This window comes from Channa argus, chromosome 17 (assembly GCF_033026475.1).
Source record: "Channa argus isolate prfri chromosome 17, Channa argus male v1.0, whole genome shotgun sequence".
In the NCBI taxonomy this organism is placed as follows: domain Eukaryota; kingdom Metazoa; phylum Chordata; class Actinopteri; order Anabantiformes; family Channidae; genus Channa; species Channa argus.
Genome location: NC_090213.1, coordinates 7115894 through 7137984, shown reverse-complemented (window position 1 = coordinate 7137984; position 22091 = coordinate 7115894). Strand labels below are relative to the sequence as shown.

The following is a 22091-nucleotide window of genomic DNA, read 5'->3' as shown; positions in this document are numbered from 1 at the left end:
TTTTCATTATTAAAATGGATCTGTGTGATGCTGTGTCGCAGGCCTCCCGGCCAGTTCTGATTGGAACAACACTGGGGTCAGTCAAGAGAACTGTATTAGAAAAAACAAAACCAGCTTTCCAAGGAAATTGCAAACTTTGAATATTTAGGCATCCATATCTCTAAAAAAAAAACCTCCTGCAATAAACTGCAGCACAGGGTCGTTTTGCAACAGCTCTTACAGATTCTGTATACTGACTGTATTGTAACCAGGGTGGTAAAATATAAATATCATATGTCTTAAACTCTGCGTGTTACGGCAGTAGCTGCCGTTGTTACTATAGTAGACGTAATGTTCTTTTTAGCTTTTTTTTTTTTCATTTGTTTGAGATTTAGGTTTGAGTGCCAGGTAGAGGGGTTTTTTTTAGAGATTCTTGTTCCAAAAGACTCTGCCATTCTTATAATAAACGCCTGTAGGTACCCAGGATTTATTATACAATCTGTTATTGTTATTCTAAACCATACACATGGGTGTGTGGATAGAAGAATGATATTATATCTACTCTAGGGCATTTTTTATTTTTTTTTTTGGCAAGAACCTGGCAATAGGATAACATATCGCAATACAGTGGTTATGATTTGATATAATGCCATATTTTAACCAAGGGGATATATTGAGATTTTATTTTCTAATCTTAGATCACTGATATGCACACGGTGGTGTGTTTGTAACATTTGAGTAAAAATGTTGAGTTTCTATGTGTTCAGAGCAACTAAAAGTCAAGTGCATCGCGAGAGTTTCACACTCCTAATCTATCCCATCTTCTAAGACAATATAAAATGAATGTACTGAATAAAACCTCCCAAAGAACCACAATAAATGACATGTCAGTAAAGAACAAACGGGCAGATTGTAGGTGAAAAGGAACAGTTATTATTTTGCAGCTGCTGTGGCATTCAGCAGTAGGTGTTTTGCACAATTACGTCTGTTTAGTCTGTGTGTGTGGAAGGAAGTAGTTTAAGTCTGAGTGACGGTAACAGTATTTATTCATGTGTACTTTCTGATTCTTATCACTGATGCATCGACATACTTGTCTTGCGATTTTGCTGATTGAAATTTTACAGCTTGATAATGTTTCAATTTTAATTTATTACAATGAATCATGTCTTTAAGTATTAAGACATGTCTAATCATAATCTGAAACATAACCAATAATTTGAGCTGTCCAATAAAAATAAAGGAGTAACAAGGTGCCATATATCGTTCTGAAATGCATGTGAGTACAGTATAGGTGTAAATTAGAACAATGCAAATACTATGTACGAGTACATTAAATGTATAATAAATAATACTTGATTCAAAATACCTCATGTTTAACTGGATCAGCTTTTTAGCTTCCACTTACTTCAGAAAACATATCAAATTAGGCCTTTTTCACAGAAAACATTTTGACACCAAGCAAAGAATAGGTGTTAATCATATGATTAATAATAGCTGAATTCCAATTACCTACTTCAGTTTCAGGGTCCTGGTTTTATGAGTACTGCCACACTGTCATGCCTTACCGGGATGCATGGACAGAAATGAGACATTGTTAATGTTACTAGTAACTCGCCAAGTCAAAATGTGTGCTGTGAAAAGGCCTGTGACAGATTTCTCTTTTTTCCCGCTGTCACAGTGAAGCACACACAGCGTAAAGTACATTTGTCATTAGGGGTTTTTAATGACACAAAACAGACAGGTTTCTTTGAAACCTGGGTAGGTAGTAGTGGCTTCCTCATTAGGAAAATTCATTTACTTGTCTTAGTTTTTCAAAATCGGAAAGGCATGAGGTTAGAAAAGAGGGCAGAAAGCTATTTTCCACTGCATTAGTGAAACACTGGCTAATAAAGACTTCCACAGCCAAACCCTCTGATAACTGGAGGCACATGTGTGCTGCCATAATGAGAGAGATTTGGATGGATTAAGCACCAAGTGGTACAAAAAAATAAAAGCAGCCAACATGTCACTAATAACCAGCAGGACAAGATCACAGCCTTTAGCAGTGCATCACACCTGTCTGTGCTGCCCTTGAGTTTTGTTTTTTTGGCAGAGCCTGCTGTGTCGAGCTTAGAGAATCTGTCTCTGCTGTAGGTTGTCTGTTGTTCTTCGTCAACAACAACAAATGTTTGATTTCGTCTTATTAATCCTCAGTATGTCTTCAAACTGAGATCAAACTAAAATTGCTAATGGCGCGCTAATGAGTTCGGAATTGTTGAGCTCGTCACATGAAATCCAACAACTAGCATCTCTGTCTTTGGCCGGCATTCTTTCTCTCATTCTGTCTTCCTTCCTCTCACACTTTCTTTGCTTCCCGTGTGATTTCGGCCCCCACTGTGAGCCCAGATGCCCCACGCTCCAGGATCAGACAGGCTCCTACTTCATATTTCTGCATCCTGCCAAACACCCGTGAATCCCTGGCAGCAGTTACCATTCTCTGACCTGAGCCTCAGAGTGTGTGGTCACACTGAACCCCCTGAGGTCAAGGTCTTTTGTCTCAAAAGTCTCTGTACAACCCTTCACTATAATAAATGTCTCAAGAGCCTCTTTTTGTGAAGGTGAAAAGTGACAGAGGAGCACTTCAGAATAACACCTATATTGTTTTCTTTAAAAGCCAACCATTACAGTGGCCTATTTCAGCTACACTTTTTCTTTCTTAGTATCTCCAGGATTTGCATATTCCAAATTTTGAGAATCCTCTCAGTGAGAAACAGTCCCTCGACAAATAAACAACAGATGCTCAAATGTCTTCTTTGACTCATGCTTGATCTTCAGTATTGTGTGCCATTTTCATATACTTCAACAGTGTTACAGTGTGTGTAGAGTTGATTTTGTTTTCAAAGCAAAGTGTGATGTAATAAGTCAGTGATCCTGTGTAGCTTTGTAGGAGGAGTAAGAACTATACTGTTGCACTGCTTTGTTGAGTGCTGCATCATAGAAATACAGACACACTCACTGGGTGAGTATCTGTCTGGGTTTATGTTGGAGTACACTAGGTTTAGCCCAAATTCTTACACTGCTTTGCCACAGAAGAAAGTCCAATTTCAATTTGTATAGTACTGTTCTTCTCTGAAGAATAGTAAATCGCTTCAAATTTTAAATCTTCAAATGTTTTTTTTTCACATTTAAGAATTAAACAATAATCCAACACTCAATTTAGAGAATGTTTTTATGTTTTGTTTTTTTTTATATTTATGTTTCAAGTTTTTTTTCCTCAATTACAATAACAATTTAAATTAGTCATTTAGCACCGAGTGGTGCTTTCTCTCAAACCAGGCTCCAAAATGTGTTGATTTCTGTTGTTTTGTATTTAAAGCATTTAAAATTCAGTCTTGTCGTTGTTATTGGTTTGACTAAACAAACTTAACTTTAGTTTTTTCATGGTTAATTTATTCCTACTACAACTACTACGTAAAATGAATCACTGTTAAAAAAACAAACATCGTCACTTGATGATTTTTCTTTTCTATGCTAAACGTGAAAATGTGCTTCTTTCAGTTTGTAAAGTGCAAGAATTTGGAACATATCTGTTTTTATATCTTTGTGAATTGAAAATGTGTTTAACATTTTATACACTAAACAGATGATGGAATGAGATTGCAGTTAATGGCAAGATTATTTAGTAAATTAATATTATTAGTGTTGTCTCTTAACTCATTCAAAAGTGTCAGTACATAGTAACAGCAACAGGGAAGGTGATAATTTGAAACCTTCATATATCATGTTTGAAGAGATGCAGTTTTATTTTTATTTTTTTTTTTGATGATGTTGGTTCATGAGGCAGTATGTCTCTGAGGACTGTCAAAGTGATGGATGTGCATGAATCCCTGAGATGACACAAACCTGCATTGGATCAAACCATCATAGTTTCTGAATGTTACAAAATAGCTTCCTACATTTCTAAAATTACCATGGCATTTCCTTCACACCGTGTTGTAAAACTACATACCATCTGTGCCCTTTCATCTTTGTCCACACAGGTGACCAAAGAGCTGAAACAGTATGACAACAAGATCATCGAGTGCACTTTTGCCAGCAACAGCTGGGTGTTCATGAGGCAAAGGGTGGACAAGAGCTTCCCTAACTCCTATGATACAGCCATGGGTGAGATTTTGCCCTTGTCTGTCCAATAGCTATTCATTAATATTTCACTGTTTCCATATCTGTGTCTGCATCTGAGCAAATAACAACCAGTCAGCCTGCGATTAATGGCTCATTTTATCTGTATGTCAGCCTCCTGTCTTAGTTTGATTTCTGTGTTGTGAGACTGTGTGTGTGTGTGTGTGCGTGCATGGGACAAATATTGTTAATATTTACTGTGAATAGAGAAAGTGACACTTGCTGCAAACGTTTACCTAAAATTAAAGAACTGCAGGATTATTATAGAGGTTTTCTTATTTAAAGCTGTATTAATCAATGTTTTTCAGTGAGTCAAATTAAGTTTGTAATGTGAAATGGTCTCTTGTAGTGCTGAACTAACAGATAATTATCATTCAAATGTGCAGTTTCCCACAGTTCTTTAGAACATTTTGGTCTTTTTCAGCTCATTATTTAGTTTTCTTGTTTTCATTCAATCTCCCTGCTCTTATCAGTTTGGCTGGCAGCTGTCTTCAGCTAATAAACCAATATTCCACAACCTCCTCAGAACCAAACACACAACCAAATTAGCAAATAAACATGTCTTAAGTAAAAAGATAAATGAATATTGACCTTTAATTTGTCATTTGTAATATCATCTTTAGTCTTAACAAATCTTTTAAAGTTCAAGTTATGTTTTAAATTGTATATTTTCTTAAAGCATCAAAGCAAGTTTAGTTTCATAAGTGAGTAAAAAAGTGTTAAATTGTTTTGAATTTTAGACAAGCAGTTCTCTCTGTGTGTTCCTAGGGACATCACACTGCTGTGACAGCTTCTGGAAACAAATGATAAACAGAGAAGAAATGGAGAAAGAATGCAAAACTAATAGGGTACCACAGTAATAAACCTTGTTTGTGCTGCACTTATCTGCTGACGCTATAGTGCTGTGCAAGGAGGCACATGAAGGTACAAATAGAAGCAATAAAACCAGAAAGTGCAAGCAAGAAATAATCCATTTAAACAATGAATTAAGGTGATGGAATATAGAGAAGGTATTTCTGAATTATTAAGCTTTAGATTCTCAAGCAGGCTGGCTCCAAGGTGGCAGGGACACCTTTTATTTAAAATCTATACCAATAACACTGCATTTCACCCCAAGCTGATAGCAACTCTGTGATTCATCCAGAAACTAGCACGTAAGCATCTTTAAGTTGTTTATATCGCGGCATGTTCATGTGCCAATATGTTAAATATGAAGAGATATTTTAGGACCTAGTCTCACTAGTAGAAGTCCTCTTCCTTTTGTTTTCTCCATATACAGCGAGAGGTGTTTGACAGTTTTCAGCTTGGATTAGCATGAAATTCTTTCACCAGTCTGTTTCTGCCGGGAAATGTCTGATTCTTTGATAAGTTGAAGATACAACCCTGCATATATAAAAACAAAGTTCCAAGTTGACTAAGATTCCCAAGGTGCATTTGAGTAAGGAGCATCCAATTAATTAGCTCAATTAAACTGTTACTTACTCTGCTAACGGTGGGTGGAAGCTGAGGATGACTTTGTGACTTTGTTTACCATCGGGAGTTTACTTCACAGGTAAACTGAGGTAATGTTTACCTCAGTTTACCTTCCAAAGCAAATGTTACTGAACTGCTGAGCAGACACAAAGCACTGTGCATCTGCACTGAAAACACCCCCGGTGTTAGAAACTACTTTACACTTTGTCGGACATCACAAAACATACCATACCAACCACATAGTTTACAAACCTGAGGGTAGGAGCTGGACTCCATTGTGTGAGTTGAACATTTTCAGCTGATCTTTAAATATGCATATGCTGTATGACAACTTACACAGGTCAGTGTGATGTGCTAAGAATAAATGTTGCTGAGCTGATTGGGGACCTGCTGGTTAAAGGTTAACACTTTTGCCTGCGACAAACTGACTGAAACATAAACTCACAAACCTTCTGCGTAGTAATTTTTCACCTGTTGCGTGTGTTTCTCTCTCCCCAGCTGTGTGTAAAAGCATTAAGGAGCCCGTCACTAAGGAAATACTTTTGGAGTACCTGGACCGCTGTGCTCAGGGCGCCCATGTCCACACCCGGAAACACAAATCAGACCCAGATTCTGAGCTTATGCCCCCTCCCCCTCCAAAGAGGGCCAACCAGGCCATTCCGTAGGCCGCGGCTGGGCCTACAGGACTCTATGGTCACAGTGTACATCCACGTCACCAGCCACAAACAGACATTACAAGGCTTTCTTACCCTCAGCACATTGGCTTTATCAACCTGTACATGTAAGGATATCAGAAACCTTAAATTGACTGTTTCAGCATCGTTTATTTACATTGTAGACTAATTAGTAGTTTTAATTTGTGGTGTTCTTATTAAAAAGAGAAAAAATGTTCTTTTCTTTTTTTTTTCTTTTTTTTTTCTTTTTTTTTTGCGGCTGCCTATTTATCTGTTTTAAAGTCTGAGCTAATTAATATTTATCATCCCTGATATTGTTATGGCTACAGATAAAACCTGACAATGTGGACCCAGTTTATGTTTTGACAACTAATTCCTTAAAATGTATTGAAGGAGGAGAAAATACAAGCAAAGCTCATTCTCCTCTCAATGTATTAAAATCAGTTAACAACATTTCAGTAATATTTTCCTGCATCAGAGATTTGTTGATTAACACAAAGTTGGGTTTTGCTTTGGGGTTCAGTTAATTTAATGTTGCTGCTAAAAGGCTCTGTCAAGAGGGTCCCAAGCTTTTTAATGTTGAAAGTTGAGATCAAACTAATCAAGTCTGAATCTCTTTTATTTCTTTGTTTTGTAAGAGTTTGTCAAAAGGAAGCCCGTCTGTGTGGATTGTTGTTTTAAAGGCCACATGTGTGGGAGAAGAGCTGACACCATCATTACACAGTCTCCACAGACTATCTAGAAATGAGTTTAAAAAAGTGAAGTCAAGAAATTAAAGGACAAGCTGCATCTAAAAAAAATGTTCAGGTCTATTGCTTCACATACTCTGCTGGAGGGTTGAATATCATTTAACTAAAAGATTTTTGCATGTGGTTATTTAAGGATGATGATGAGCACTATCCAGATGTGGTGAGTGTGATGCACATAGCATATATTTCTTACTATTCTGAAACCCATCAAGCTATTATGTGACCCCTCATACCCTTTAGATAGGGGCACCAGTGTTTTTATACATACCACTGATAATGATTTGCCAGACATGCTTTCATTTTTGCAGATTTCTGGTTGGGAGCTTACATTTTTTATTTTTGTACACAGAATTGCTTTGTTCATTTCTAGGTTTTCTTTTAATAATTTTGTGCACAATGAAATACATTCATGAGCGTCTCGGTTTACAATTGTGTTCACACTATTCCACAACAGGTGGTGGTAAGAAGCAGCAATGTGCCAACAATCGCAGTTATTAAGGACACTTTAAGCTGCTGAATAGGGATATAAACAATTAAAAAAAAAGGAAAGAAATATTAAAGAAAGAGAGACTACACATGCATATTTTAATGAATGACACTTAATTTCGACACAACTTTTGTTTCTTTTCTTTACAAGAAAAAAAAACGTGGACACCTTTAAAACGAGTACAGCTTTTCTTTGCTACTTTTTTTACATGGTTCTGTAAATATGTAGCTAGCTGTGTAGGTACCCTACTGAAAAAGTACGACCAGTTTTCCACAGTCAAATTGTTTTTTAGCTGAAAAACTCCTCCAGGTGATGTCATCTGGAGTAGTATTTCAGCTCAGATGGTATCAGCTCAGAAGTTTTTTCTTTTTTGTCAGATTTCATCATGTGGGTGCTTAGACTACAGAGGGTGTAGTTTTGGACGCCCCCGCGCCCCCCCAGAGAGAAATAATATGGATTTTGGGGAGGTAATATTAGGAGTCTTTCAGCTCAAAATATGTCATCTGTTTGCTCATACAGTAGAGGTCCCAGTCTTGGTCAACTGCTTCTCCAGATGACATTTAAACTGAATCAAAGAAAGAGCATTCAGCCTGCAATAAATAATTCTCTAAAACTCAACAATCCTTTTTATAAAGCTCGAGATGAGAACAAAACGCCGTCCTTTTATCAGCCGTCTCAATACATAAAAGACTTTTTCTCTGTAAAATTTCCTTTAACTGCGAAGATCCAACAGCCTCCACACAAGCATTTTATCTACAGACACTAATGTGCGGAGGAAACACTCTCTCGGTCCATCATTTAAAAATATGTAATAAAATGTGTCCCCTTTGTCACCGACTGGAGATGGAGGAACACATACCTACTTCCCATTAAGCACGTGCTCTGCCACCTCTTAAACATGCTGCCCTATTTTTGACCTCTGACCTCTGTGTGAAGGACAGCAAAATGCAGGTAATATCTCATTGTTAAACGTGTTTATTGCTTTTTTATCTAATTGCCACTGGAAAGTCTTGTTGCTAAATGACATTTGTGTTTGTTTTTTTTCCTTTATCCTGTTGCCTACGTTGTGGCCTGTTGCCCATCTGCAATAAGTATCTGCAACAGACATGGCTCAACATTTAGTGAATTCTTTTTTCTGTCTTGACTAAAATCGTGAATTTCACAGCAATTGTTTGAAATCTGTTTCTACACTCTTGTGCACAGGAAAGTCTTATTTTTATGCCCGAGAGTCAGATATTGTGCTTATTTTAAGACGAGGGTGACGGCAGCAGTTAGTCATGCAGCATGGAGAATTTAGATCTGGAGTTAGGGAATGAATATAAGTCAGTGGAGTATAGCACAGGAGGGTGTAACGAATCGAGTGTGTGTGTGTGTCTGTATGTGTTTATGTGAGAGAATTTCTGTCTGTTGGAGCCTGAGGCGACTGTTCTCCTTACAGCAGAGATAGATGAGTGGTACTCTCAGGGCTCCTTTCCCCTCTGGCTGCACATGAAAGCTGCCTGATTCTCATCAAAGCCTTCGCTCACCTTTTTGTCATGAGGTTGCTGCCGCTGGGACTTCACCTCTCCCATGCAGCAGGTGGGGATCCACAACGGCAGACACATTTTTACCTAGTTTTCCCTCCTTAATTCCATTCACTTAAAATCAACTTCCATCTAATATTAACTGAAACTGAAACTTTCATTTCATCCCCACTTTGGCAAAATGTCCTCTTTTTGCAGGGGTTTGTGCATCATGGTCTGCCTGAAAACATGGAGGGAAGCTCAAGAAAGTACGCACAAACATGAAAAGGCAGATCCAGGCACATCAATAAAGTTTGCGCCCCTGAGTGAAAATGTCCTGCCACCAAATACATAGATTTGGAAATGCAAACACACTGTGCCTCTGCATTATGAGTTTTTTTTGTTGTTTTTTTTCTCTCAGCTCGAGGCTTGAATTTACTGATATATGCAACTATATTAAATTACGTGTAGGCCATTCTCATCTCAGTATGATCTGCATCTTCAATAAAGCACGCATGTGGTTCCCTTGGTGTCAGGGGTAGGGGTGGCGTGGATGGGCTTTTTGTGGAGCTTTGGCACTTTCGGGTCAACAAAATCCTTATATGTGTACCATCATACTGTTCCTGCAGATAAACAACACTGCCTACAGTTCAATCCACATTCAATCATTTGTGACATAATAATGCAGCACCTGTCCTGTATGTGTTTTTAATGAAACAATACCTTTCATCTTTTTCAATAAGGTCTAAGTAATTTGCATCACAGTTTGTATTTCCTCTCGAATTTCAGCCCAACTGTGTTGTGTACTACAAATCTCTGGGAAGTTTCTAACATGAGCCTAATTTAAAATGTGTTAGTCCTTTAGGTCTCAAAATGAGATGTAGATGTTGAACTTGTTTGGAGGCGTATTATTTCTACAAAGAAAGTAACTGCAGCTCATAATTTCCACTTGCCTGATCTCAAAATAGAGGAACATTGGCTTCAGTGAACCCTAAAGTCATGACTGTGAATCAGGGCTTCATCGCATTGGTTTTAATAACAACCTCTTGATAATGAAGTCAGACAGTTCCGACTGAAATTAGAAATTTAATTGCATACATTTTTCAGTTGCTGGAATCGAGGAGGCATAGCGCCACAAATCTATTATTGCAGATTCTCCCTCTCATAGCGCCTCTCAGGCGTGATGCCACGTGGCAACAAATGGCTCCCATTTGAGCCAAATGGCAATGAAGCTGCTGCACTGGTCCCCTCTCTCCATCAGTAGTAGCAATCAGGAGGTGGTTGGTTGTGACGGCAGGAAAATCGGCTGGCACTATTTCTAACAGCAGCTCAGAGAGGTTGGCATCGTCATGTTAATGTGCACTGATCAGGTTTTCAATAAGCGTCACCGAGCTACAGTCCAAAGAGGACAAAGTGGCTGCTGTTGCTTTTCGTAAGCATAAAAATATGGTTCTATCAAAACTACAAGTAATTTTAAATTAACCACTGCACAATGGCTGAATACACCCTGTAACATTTAAGAAAGAGCTACCAAAAACACAAGACACTTTTTTTTTACTTGATGTAAGATTTGAAGTGTTTTTACTGACTGTGTAGCACTAGCTGAGGTGTTCTTTGAGTTTTCCTTTACACTTATTTTAATTAAGAACACATGTAATTTAGCAAATATTCAGTGCTAAGTTTAGCAACAAAAACTGGCAAGACATTTATCAACAACCTATTTTAAGGACTGAAACAAAATTTATCCTTAATGAGATTCTTTAGGAATCTCTCATTCTTTCTTTTTTAGTGGGGTAGTGGGGTAGAGTGGGGGAGTGGGGTAGTGGGGTGGGGGGGGCATGATTAGTAAGTTTTGCAGCATTTTCATTGATTGCAGTTTGTTGTTGGCTGATATATGCAGATGTGCAGATGGATTTTGAGTTGCATTGTTGCACTTTAAGTTGCTAAAAAATGTTTGAGCCTACACATTTAGGTTTGCAACTAAACTTTGTACACATCTACATCTACTACTGCTTTTAGGATTAAATTTGCAGGTTTGCACATCACCTTTCAGGCCTTCTAGCTGAGTAAAGCAGCATCCACCAACAACACTACTGTTCACTTGTTTTTTTGTTTTCTGCAGACGTAAATCAATCCTGAGATTTGATTCCCAAAGTGGGTTATTAAACTATGTGTGGCCAAAAAAGATTTAACAAAATGTGTAGCATTAGCTGTGACCACTACATTGATCTTGAGGTGCAAAGTCTGTTTAGTTTGATTTACTCAGTGTCTGCTCCATTAAAGCCCCAGTGACTACATGCAGAGCGGCGCAGTAATAAGCTGCAACGATTCCCTGCATTTATCCTGAAAAGGTCAGGCCATTTATTATTGATTTTTTTTTTCTTTATGTTCAAATCTGTAACTCTTTTAGCACGGCAACATTTACTTTAATCAACATGAAATCACTTTACCAATAAGTTCTATGCAGTTCCACCAGTCCTGCATAAAGTCAGTGCTATTTTTTTTTTTATCTCCCCTCTGGCTACTGAGGAGTAAAAACATAGAAAATTAAAGAATGAAATGTGATTCATGCTTTTTCTTTACCCCATTAACTCTGGTGCATGTGAGAATGTCAGCGCTGGCAGAGAGGAGGTGGAGACACACATTCAGCCCGTAGGTGTAATTTTCCTTTTGTTTGGGGACTGGCATTTTCAAAAGTCATTAAGAGTTCCTGCAGAAGCTTTGAAGCTGATGCTTTAAACATAAAGCAGGCTTTATTTTAGCTGCAGTTGATGATACCGGTCATAATTACACAATATATTTGTCTGATAATGCCACAGCATGACCTGTGGCCTACTTAGTCTTGAACCAAAGCTGGTTTAAAACCATTTCCACACTTGGCTCTGGTTATTACAAGCATTTACAGTTTTTTGATTTTGTGAAAAGCTAGCTGACACATGAACAGTTTGAACTATGCCAAATACGTTTTGTAACATGTAAAAGTCCAACCGACCATCCTAGACAAGCTGGAGCATATTAAAATTTAAATAGTTTTCTGAAAGACTTGGCTCAGCTGAACACATGAACACAGACAGAAATAGTTGTTTCACAAATTTAAAAAGAGAACTGGAGTGTGTTGGAGCCGGAGTGGAGAAAGTTGGATTCTCCGTTTCTGAAAGTTGCAGAAAAAGTTGGACACAGTCAGCCCCCCACCTGCCATTTCAGTTCAGTGTTGGAAAGGTGCAGGGAGAGGAGATTACCAAAGCTATGCGACCATCCGAAAAGCATTTCTGACGAAGCATGCTGGCAGCTTTAGTGTGATCGAAGCGAGCCCCCTCCGCTCTTTGTACTAATCCCCTCAGTGCACAGGAGAAGTGAGTGTGGCCACGTAGAAAGTACAGGTGAACCCCAAAGCCCCACCGAAAGTTTGGGTAAAAATGGGATGTTTGCTACCATGAATGTATATGTATTAGCACTGGCTTTATTTACAACCAGTTTGATCGTGCGACTGATCGGATTGTTGCCAGTAAAAAGTTTGAAATTGTTCCCAGAAAAGTGGATGGTACTATTAGGGATGTGCAGTGATGTGGTATATTTAAATAGAACATTCTCCATATTACAGCATGGGTTAGTGTTTTTTTTGCATCAAGCATTACAGTAAAGTCACTTGGCTAACCAAGGACAAACATTCTCTATATTATATATACAGGTTATTTGATTGATTGAGTTTATTATATTCAGATATAGATAGATTGAGCTCAGATACAGGTTTAAGTGAACTCCTTAGGGAAGATTGCATCGAGCTGAATCAAGTCAGTCTACTTGAAGAAAGTACTCAGTGATAGACATATGAAATGGATGTTATAACTGTGGAATCAGGCACAAGACTGTATTTCCGTAAGAACATGTAAAGTGTGTACCGGTGTTCATGGAGTTAGCAACAGAGGAGCATTGGTATGTGATATTATCCCCATTTGTGCAATTTGTTTACTTGAGGACAACAAAGACTCTCATGAGCCACAGAGGACGTGGAGAGAGATCAGAGGGCATCTCGATGCAGCCAGAATGAGGCCAACTGGGAACAGGTATCTGGCCTTAAGACTAGTTTGTTTCACTGTTATGAAAGTTCTATCTCATATTTCTTCCAGCAGTTTTTAAACTTTGCCTACCAGGGACTAAAAAGTCATGATATCTTCACTTTTTTTTTCTTGGTGCATAAACTACATGGACATGCAGCACTAAATTGCTTGAGTGCTCCCCTAACATCACAATTTGTCATGTTCCCAGAAACTGAAACACGGTCATTTGGTGTTTTGGTTCACACTTCACACAGCATTACCTTTATTCCAGATACATGAGATGAGTCCATCACTGCTGAGATTACATAACAGTAACAAGTTGGATATGCTTTACCACAGTGTGTAAAGACTATGGTCAATCTACAACAAAAGCAGCAAAAAAAGTGCAGTGTACCTTCCATTATGTTCTCACATTCTCAATAGAAGGTGACTAGTTGAAACGGAAACTCTGATCAAATAAATAATTCAGGCCCCTGCAGAGAACAACAGCACTGACTGGCGATGCTGCACTGTCTGTTTATGATCAATAGCAGATTTCAGGCTGGGGTCTGCAGCTGTATGGCGGAGTGCCCCAACTCTCTCTCTCTCTCTCTCTCGCTCGCTCTCTCTCTCTCTCTCTCTCTCTCTCTCTCTCACTCCTTCCTTCCTTGCTTCAGTTGCCCGTGGTAACCAGCAGTCGATGATGTTGCAGACAGCAGGGTCGACATCAGTGGCCTGTGGTAAACGTTTCCCCTTGATGTGTTTGTTTTAATTTGTTGTATGTCTTCATTTGTTATTCCGCTCCCTCACTCTCCTCACTGACAAGACTGCTTTTGTTTGTTCTCTTAAATTGAGTTTTTGGAGGCTGACACCATCTGTAAGTTTAAGACCAGCCGTCAAACTACCTTTTTTGATAAATCCTACAGTTCAAACTGGCTCAGGTGACTCTCAGTTTACCTGCTATAGATTGCGACAGCTGGAGGACCCCCTCCCCCTGATGCACTGAGCTCCTCTCCTCTCCATGCATTTATGTCACCACTGCATGTCATCAACCTTGCGTCTTGTTTCTCTCACGGTTGTCCTTCTCCCTCTCCATCCTCGGCTTCACAGCTGTCTGTTGTTGCATCTTGTTGCTCTTCTTCTCTCTTTTTTTCCTCTGCACCGTCACCTTAGTGCCTGCTCAAGGGGGATTTATTAGGTTTTCACCTTAAATCTGTATAGTCTTTACTTAATTATGCAAAGTGCCTTGAGATGATTTGGCACTATATAAATAAAGTTGAATTGAATTGAATTTATTTCAATTGAATTTGGTTTTTCATTTAGCTTTCCTGTGTTCTCACTGACACTTTTCAGATTATAGGCCTTGTGAAGGCTTTGAAATGAACTTAATTTGATGATTGTTTCAATGCAGGATAAAACAGGGTGAAAAATTACTGTTCACAGCAGAAATCTTTTGCACATCCATCCAGCGTCCTTGGTTCTGCCATCTTTCCCACCATTGTCCCCTTATACTTCAAATCTTTCTGGCCCGAATGTTTGTATCATTTTTTATTTTCATCATCCTCAAGCTGGCAACATAACATATATTAGAAAAAACAAGCTTGCTTTTTAAAATTTGTGGATTTGGCAGGTGCAGCGGGGTGTTTGTGTCAGGACAGCATGAAGGAGGGAATATTTGCCAATAAAACTGCAAACTTGAAGTATGCCAAAGAGCACGGTGACACTCCCCAATACTTAAGAACATGTTTTGTGGACAGACAGCACTATATATGACATAAAACCACATACCAACATGAAAACATTAGCCCGAAAGTGATTTGCATCTTCACTGTCTCACGGAATGGACTGATTTCTATTAAAGAAGGGAAAATGAATTCCTGACTTTATCCTAAGTATCCTACAGGGCTGTGACAGGGTGACGTTGATGATGCTGCGGTACAAGTCTAAAGTCTTTTCTCAAGCACTTGTTTGAGATTTGAATCACCAAAGCCATGGATGCATTATAAGAGCTGGATATTGGACTAAAGCATTTGACAACAGTTTTACAGGCATCTCTTTTTTAAGTTAGTCAATGGGAAAATGTCTTTTGGGCTATAGTGGAATTTTGGGGGCCACCGGCCAAAAACTAGCTAACGAGCCAAACATCAAAACCTTATCCAGCTGTTTTAACAAACCAGGTTAGTTGGATGGTTGAACCTGTTTTAAATCCAAAGGTCCCCTGTTTTTCTCAACCAGCACTGTGAATCTGTAAACTTGTTTACAGACTGCTGATAATCTGCTGAGGGTGAAATAAAACAATTGTAGATTTTAGTTCAATGAATTCACTACTATTCACAACAATCAGACATTGAACATGGACAACTTTATTGACCATTTTCTCCTATTAAGAGGCCATTTGTCTTGCTTTACAGATAATGAGCTGATATTTTCCTCTGGAAAAATTCTTCATGCTCTCCTTCAGATCTTCTCTTTCTCAAGGTTTCTATTCTTTTTTTGTGCAATTTCCTGATGCAATCACTCCAACTTGACAGCATCATTACACTATTTTCTGATCACCAGAATCTCTCCTCAGCTCTATCAGACTGAATAGGGAGCAAAGAGGTTTGGTGATGAGTTAAATAAACTTTGCAGGCGTGTGGCGTGTGGATTGGCAGCTTTTAGTTGTTCCTGTGTCCTGCTTGCAGCTGCTGTATGAAAATAATGGAGGGGAAAGTACAAGTCCTTACTCAGTCTGCATAGCAATAAACTTTGCTTTTTCCTTGAAAAGTTTTTATTGTAAAAATGCCAGAAGGTACAATCTCATCCTGCTGTGCGTCATTATGTTCAGGAAAACAGTCACAGTGAGGTGTGGGAAGTGTCTGTGTGTGTCCACCGTGGAACCCTAAAGCAAAGAGACTTGACGAAAGCTCCTTGAACAAGGCCGCAGTAGTAATGATGAATTTGTCTCAGGTGAAATGCTTTGTTATCTTTGAAGATCCTCTTTGGACTGAAGTGCTGCCTGAAGAGTAGCTTGCATTGCTAACCTGAGACAAAACACTAACAAAGTATCTTTACATTATGGACATGTCACTTCGCTTTCCCTCTGTCTTATCCGCCCCTTCCATTGTTGCCTGTGTAGCTCCCTTTATGATACCTTTTTATGAACAACCAATGGTGAACACGGCCCCATCTAAAGCTACAGTCCATTCAGCCGGCTGATGTAGATCAGCCTTGAACATCACACCAATGCTCAATAAAAAAGCAGAGGAGTCATAATAAATCACATTACCCATCTTGCCCTGCAAGACCAATTGTTTTTCTTTAGTTATTGTAGTTGTTTTTCATAAGTGCTTAAGCAGTAAACAACAACAAACACAGTTTACCAGAAAGACCAATAACGAATCAGTATTTCAATAAAAGTGCCATTTGTGGTGATACTAAATGGATGGATTATTCCAGTTCAACATGTACAGTCACTGTAATCAGTCCACTGATGCTTTTCAATTTTTAATATACAATGTTTCTTCATACAAAACTTGAACCAGTGTCTGTTACAAAACATTAAGGTGAAAAAATTTGGTAGGTTTTTTACTATCCCTGTTTCCCAGTTAATACAACATCCAAACACTTTTGTTTTGCATTACAAGCCTCCAAACAATTAACAGTTCATATTGTGCTCAGTTGCCTTCACTGTAGCAGGAAAGAGGAAACACGGAATCCAAACAGCTTTTCTGTTATAATACAAACTCTGAGCAGCAGGATGGATATTATAGCATGACATCTTACTGTTGGGAATCAGTGCAGCATGAAGTGTAGTAGGAGGAAGGTACAGTCTTTACCTTATGTTAATAATATATGATAAAACATGTATTATGTGGGTCTGTGGGTGTAGGACTTGAGAGTTTGCAAAATGGCAAAGGACTGTGAGAGCGTGATGAAAAAGATTTCATTATCATCTCTACACTAAGGCTTGGTGGGGGCAGCATCTTGTTTTTCGGTTCATGGCAGCAGAGACGGGAGACCACTCAAGCTTGAAGGAACAATGAATGGAACCAAATTCAGAGACGTTCTCCGGGAAAACTTGCTCCAGAGTGAATCGAGACGGGGATTCACCTTTCATCGGAACTGTGACCCGAAAATGTATAGCTGAAACAATGATAGAGTGAGTTCAGGACGAGTCTCCGACTGTTCCTGCATGGCCCAGACAAAGTCCAGACTATAACTTTGTAGAACATCTGTGGAGAGGTGAGAACATGGCAGTTCAATCAGGGAAGCCACAGTTTAGTACTAATGCACAAATTTAATTTATTGGAGATTTAGGCATTGACTCTGCCAGTTAGGAAGAATAGAGGTGGAGTGAATGTCGGGACCTTGACACTGGTGGTGGAAATGTTGAAACCGCAATGATGCATAGAAAACAATGAGTGTAAACAACCAATATAGGTAAGATGGTTTAAATGTTCCCTGGTTAGGACAATGATTGGGTGACAGGCATTTTTGCCCACAGCATCTGTTGAAAGTATTGGATAATAGTGTGGAAATGAAACCTTACTGTGATGGTGAGAAGAGGTGCTCTTCCTGCTTGAATTTGCACTAAACATTTCAGTTCACAGATGCTTTCCATCCAGTCTAATGGCTCTTGCTAGGTTCTGACAGGAAAACCGGGATAAACTGCCCAAATCCAGATGTGGGAATCATCTGAATATTTTGGAAAGTACAGATTTCAGATCAGGATTTCAAAAGTGTGTTTACACTTTGTCAGTATGTGTAAATGAATGTATATCAGAGGCAAAATGCTTATTTTCCTTGATTTGAGCACATTACAATTTTAACCTTTATGACCTTTATAACCTCCTGTGTTTATTCTAATTAACTATCTAGCTTGCCTGTAATTAGAAAACATGACTTTATTTCTGGCCACAATTACAGGCCCGTAAAACGCAAAGCAAAGGGCAGCTCTGGCCAGATCTGTTGCACTTCCTCTCAGCTGCTTTAATAGAAAACCCTCTAAGCGGAGCAGCAGAAGTGGTGCAGATGGTGCGGCTCTGCTCAGCCTCTACAGCTGTCACCACAGGGGTTCCATTTGATTTCTGTGAACTGTGCCTCAGCTCTGCTTCCAGCTACAGTAATGGCACGACTTGGTGACACTGGCGAGGTATGTGATACCCGAAGATGGGAGTGGGGAACTCCAAGCTTCATTTAGCCAACTGTGTGTTCGCCGCAGTAGCTGGTGTGGGTTTCACCGCCCAGCTTATAGACTCTCGATCTTTTCACAAGTGATTGACATGAATGAAAATATGCAAACATTTTTTTTTTTTCTGTAATTTCCCCAAATACAGAAAAAACTAATAAGGAGTCTTTTTTTCAGGCTTTTGAATACTCTAAACTGTGATTCACTCCGAAACAAAACACACACAATAGTAGTAATACATTACAAATTGCTTTTTAAAAATTCTATGCATCAAAAGACGTTTCACTGCTTCAAATCAGCCAATTTGGCCGTGAGGCTGGTAAGAAAATAGATGTTGGTAATTGCACCCCAGCTGCTATTTGTAATTATGTATTTTTGAAATCCAGGAGCAGAAAATCGAGTCAGGATTTTAGTGTGAGGGGGTGTTTGTAATTGATATAATGGAGCTAGGGAAAATGCTTTGAAATGAGAGCTTTAGTGAGGAGAGCGGAGAAAAGCCTTTGTGCATCTGCTGCACAGGCTCTTTGTCTTTCTTTGCAGAGGCAACACAAAGCAACGCTCCTATGAGTTACAGCGTTAGTTTGTAAGGATTTAAGAGGCTGGAATCCTTGAAAATATTGGGCCCCCGCTACATCAAAGAATGCAAATCGTCAAACTCATAATAAACAGGCTGTGTGTTGTTCTGCATGCACAGGGGTTTAATAGTTGGCAGTGTTGATGAATGCCTCCTTGTATCAGAACATCCTGTGATCACCACCCAAAAACTAAATCCTTCAGATTTGAAACGCTGTGTCATACTTTCACATAGCAGCAACCTCTTTGATGATAGGCCGGAGAAAAAAAGGCTAAAAGTGCAGGAGTTGTAGTTTCCAACGTTTGCATCTGCACCTCTTAGATGAGTGTGAGGGGCCAGAAATCTGATTTTATTTTCATTTATTTTCCTCTGAAGATTATTTTCTACAACCCTATTACCACTGATTATTCTGCAAACTGCAGGCTATGTCCAAAGTCAACCTTTTTGTGCATGATTATTACAGTATGGGCACTTGTAGAAAGCCTCCCTTAGAGGGATTTAAGGGCAGTGGTGGTGCACTGTATATTGCTTTTAGGTTTAAATTAGTTCATAGTTGTCATTTGCAAATCTTAACCCTTACGCCCCTCTGAGTGGCCATCAGGGGAGCTGATGTTCCTCTCCTGATGCTGCACATTTACCTAAAGTTTGTGAAAAAAAAAATCACAAAATGTTGCATTGGATTTCATCCTGACTCTGAAACAGGCCTGAGAAAGATTCCCCTGAAATCATGTTTTTTCTGAGCATCCTATGAGGCTGACCGAATCATATCACATACCCACTTTTAGCACATAAAAAACAAGTTGAGATAAGGCAACTAAAACGCTTTGTTTAGTGAAGATAAATTTTGCCGTGATGGCTAATAAGAAAGCAAACATCATCTGCATGGAGTCGGGCGTGCTACCCATCCATCGGCCAACCTTCGCAAAGTTCAACTGGATTTATGGTTGACGTATGGGTCTATTGGCAGTTCTGCTGTAGCTCAGCCTTCAGATTTCTGTATCAAGACTGTTTCAAGCTTTAATTATCATCTCCATCTGATTGTACAATGTTAGATTTACTTTCTGATACGTGCACCAATAGGATGGGTTCCTGTGTACGTATTTTATAGGGACTAGTTTCAGTTGCGGATGTGTATCAATGTACAGTATCAATGGGGCTGAAGTGCAACAGTGTGGCCCAATGAATGATCATCAGACTTCTCCTTAATGATTGTTGATGTCTGATTATATTTAGCAAACTAAGGGAGAGAACATACACTAATAAATGTTTTGAGTTGTGCTTTTCTTACTGGGGTTGAAGGAATCAAAACAGGTCTGGATAGAGATGGAATTAACGGTCGATTGGGGATGAAGGCCAGATGAAAGTCAAGTCCAGGAACCTGGGGAGTTTGAGGCCCAGCGTGCATGCAGCGTTTTGTTGATGAGGCACGGCTTGACTGCATCGATTCCCCCCTGGGGATCTGTACTGAGGGGGGATGAGAAGGTTAAAGCAAAGTGGGTAAAGAAGGAAGGATGTGAGCAGACAGGTAATAAATGTGAGGTGTGGTTTCTGATACTGAAGTGACTTGGACAGAAGGTATGTGGTAAAATACAGACTACAGTGATTATTGTATTTGGCAACATGAAAAAGTCAAAAATGACCAATGTGGCCGCTGAGTAAAAACAGGACCAAAGGTTTACCATAAGCAACAGATATTCACATTTCTGTTCTTGATTTAGAATAATTCACTTCTTTTAATTATTTCTCTCATGAAGATCTCTTCAGGTTCTGAGATATTGTCCTGTTACTCATAGTGGTAGAGATCTGGCCACATTTGTACTGGTGTGAATGCGTTGATATTTCCTTGAATCCATTCTTCCCTCTGTCAGGGTAACGTTTTCTCTGACATACAACTCCAAAGAATAACATTTGCACCGCTGTGCTTGGCAGGCGAATAGGTCGTCCCATCAAATGCTGCTCTCTTTATCTCCAAACACTCCTTTGGTGATTCTGGCCCCAGCTCAAATTGAAAGAACAGGTTCACAATCGTTTCAAGTTCAGGTGCCTGTATGAACACTGAACGAGGTCTTACTTGATGTATTCACTCCTACTGGCCTTTAAGAGGTTTGTCTTTAATAAATGATGGGGGTCAAACTGTGGAGTGAAAAACAGTATTACACGATTAACCTGAAGACAATAAAATGCTTCAGCCTTCCAAACTACACACAATAAGTGGATATCTTCCGAATCTGGATCCTTTATAACAACTTTGTCTTATCCACGTGTTGCTTTGTAAAGTTGAGACACTAACTTTTGTGATGAGATTGTAGGCATTTCCTTCTGATGACTCTTTTGCTTTAATATCTCTTATCAGCTTCATTCATTTTTTTAGATCTGTCAGAACCTTAGAGCTCATGGTTTGAACAGTCCGAGAATTTCTTTTCAGCTGGTGAGTACAAAGGCATTTCTTTGTTTTATGGTAATAAGTCCTAATTTAGCATTGAAGCCTAATAAAGTGTTGAGTGTAAATCTTACACCCGAGATGCTACAGTTGTTACAGGCCTCCATCCCTCTAATCCCTGATCGATGGAGTCGATAAAATTAGAAAGAAGTTTGCATTAATGTTACTTTGCTGTTTGAACTGTGACTGGTTTTAACAGCTGAGACGGAGCAAACCACAAAAATCAGTCTCTAAGCATAATGAGCTATTGACAGCGGCGTGCTTGGTCTCCTCAGTTCAACTGCGTTGGATAAACACCTCCGAGCAGTAGACAGGGCTGTGTAACTGAAGTATGGTGCCACCTGTTAGGACAACGCCTCCTCACTCATAAACATCTTAGTTTCAGCTTCAATTTGTTCATTTAAAGCTCAAATGAATCACTCAAACTTTTCAAACAACAGCTGCTCAGAGTCGTGTTCTCCTCAGCACGAACATCTGCAGATGTTAGTGTATTATTGTCTTTAAAACATGGATTTCTATGAGTTCTTACACAATTCAAATTTTTTTTATCAAACTCTTGAACTAAACCTGACAATTTAAATCTCAAACACACCATGATTGCTGCTCACTTTAATAAGAAGAAGAACTTACGGTGCATTAAAATGTAAAACTTAAAATACATGCTTTAATAATCCGTCTAATGTTTCCCTCCTCCTAATTTTCTTTTCTGAGTCCTGACAAATGAGCACCCTTCAACTTTTTCACTCCTTGTCAGCTCCACCACAGCTCTGCAACTTGTGTCAAACCTCCTCCTCTTCTGTTTTGAAAAGTATGAATAAAGTGTTTGTGCCGTGACAACATGATGCGCA

The 22091-nt window shown here is 39.1% G+C and overlaps 1 protein-coding gene across 1 annotated transcript in view; it reads left to right on the top strand.

Annotated features, from left to right (window-relative positions):
• rngtt (RNA guanylyltransferase and 5'-phosphatase) overlaps positions 1-6501 on the top strand; it is an 80516-nt gene extending 74015 nt beyond the window's left edge. The window contains exons 15-16 of the mRNA XM_067482230.1: positions 3999-4122; positions 6109-6501. Coding sequence (XP_067338331.1) covers positions 3999-4122; positions 6109-6275 — 291 coding nt within the window. The 3' untranslated portion in view covers positions 6276-6501. The remainder of the gene's footprint in view (positions 1-3998; positions 4123-6108) is intronic.
• The last annotated feature ends 15590 nt before the right edge of the window (positions 6502-22091 follow it).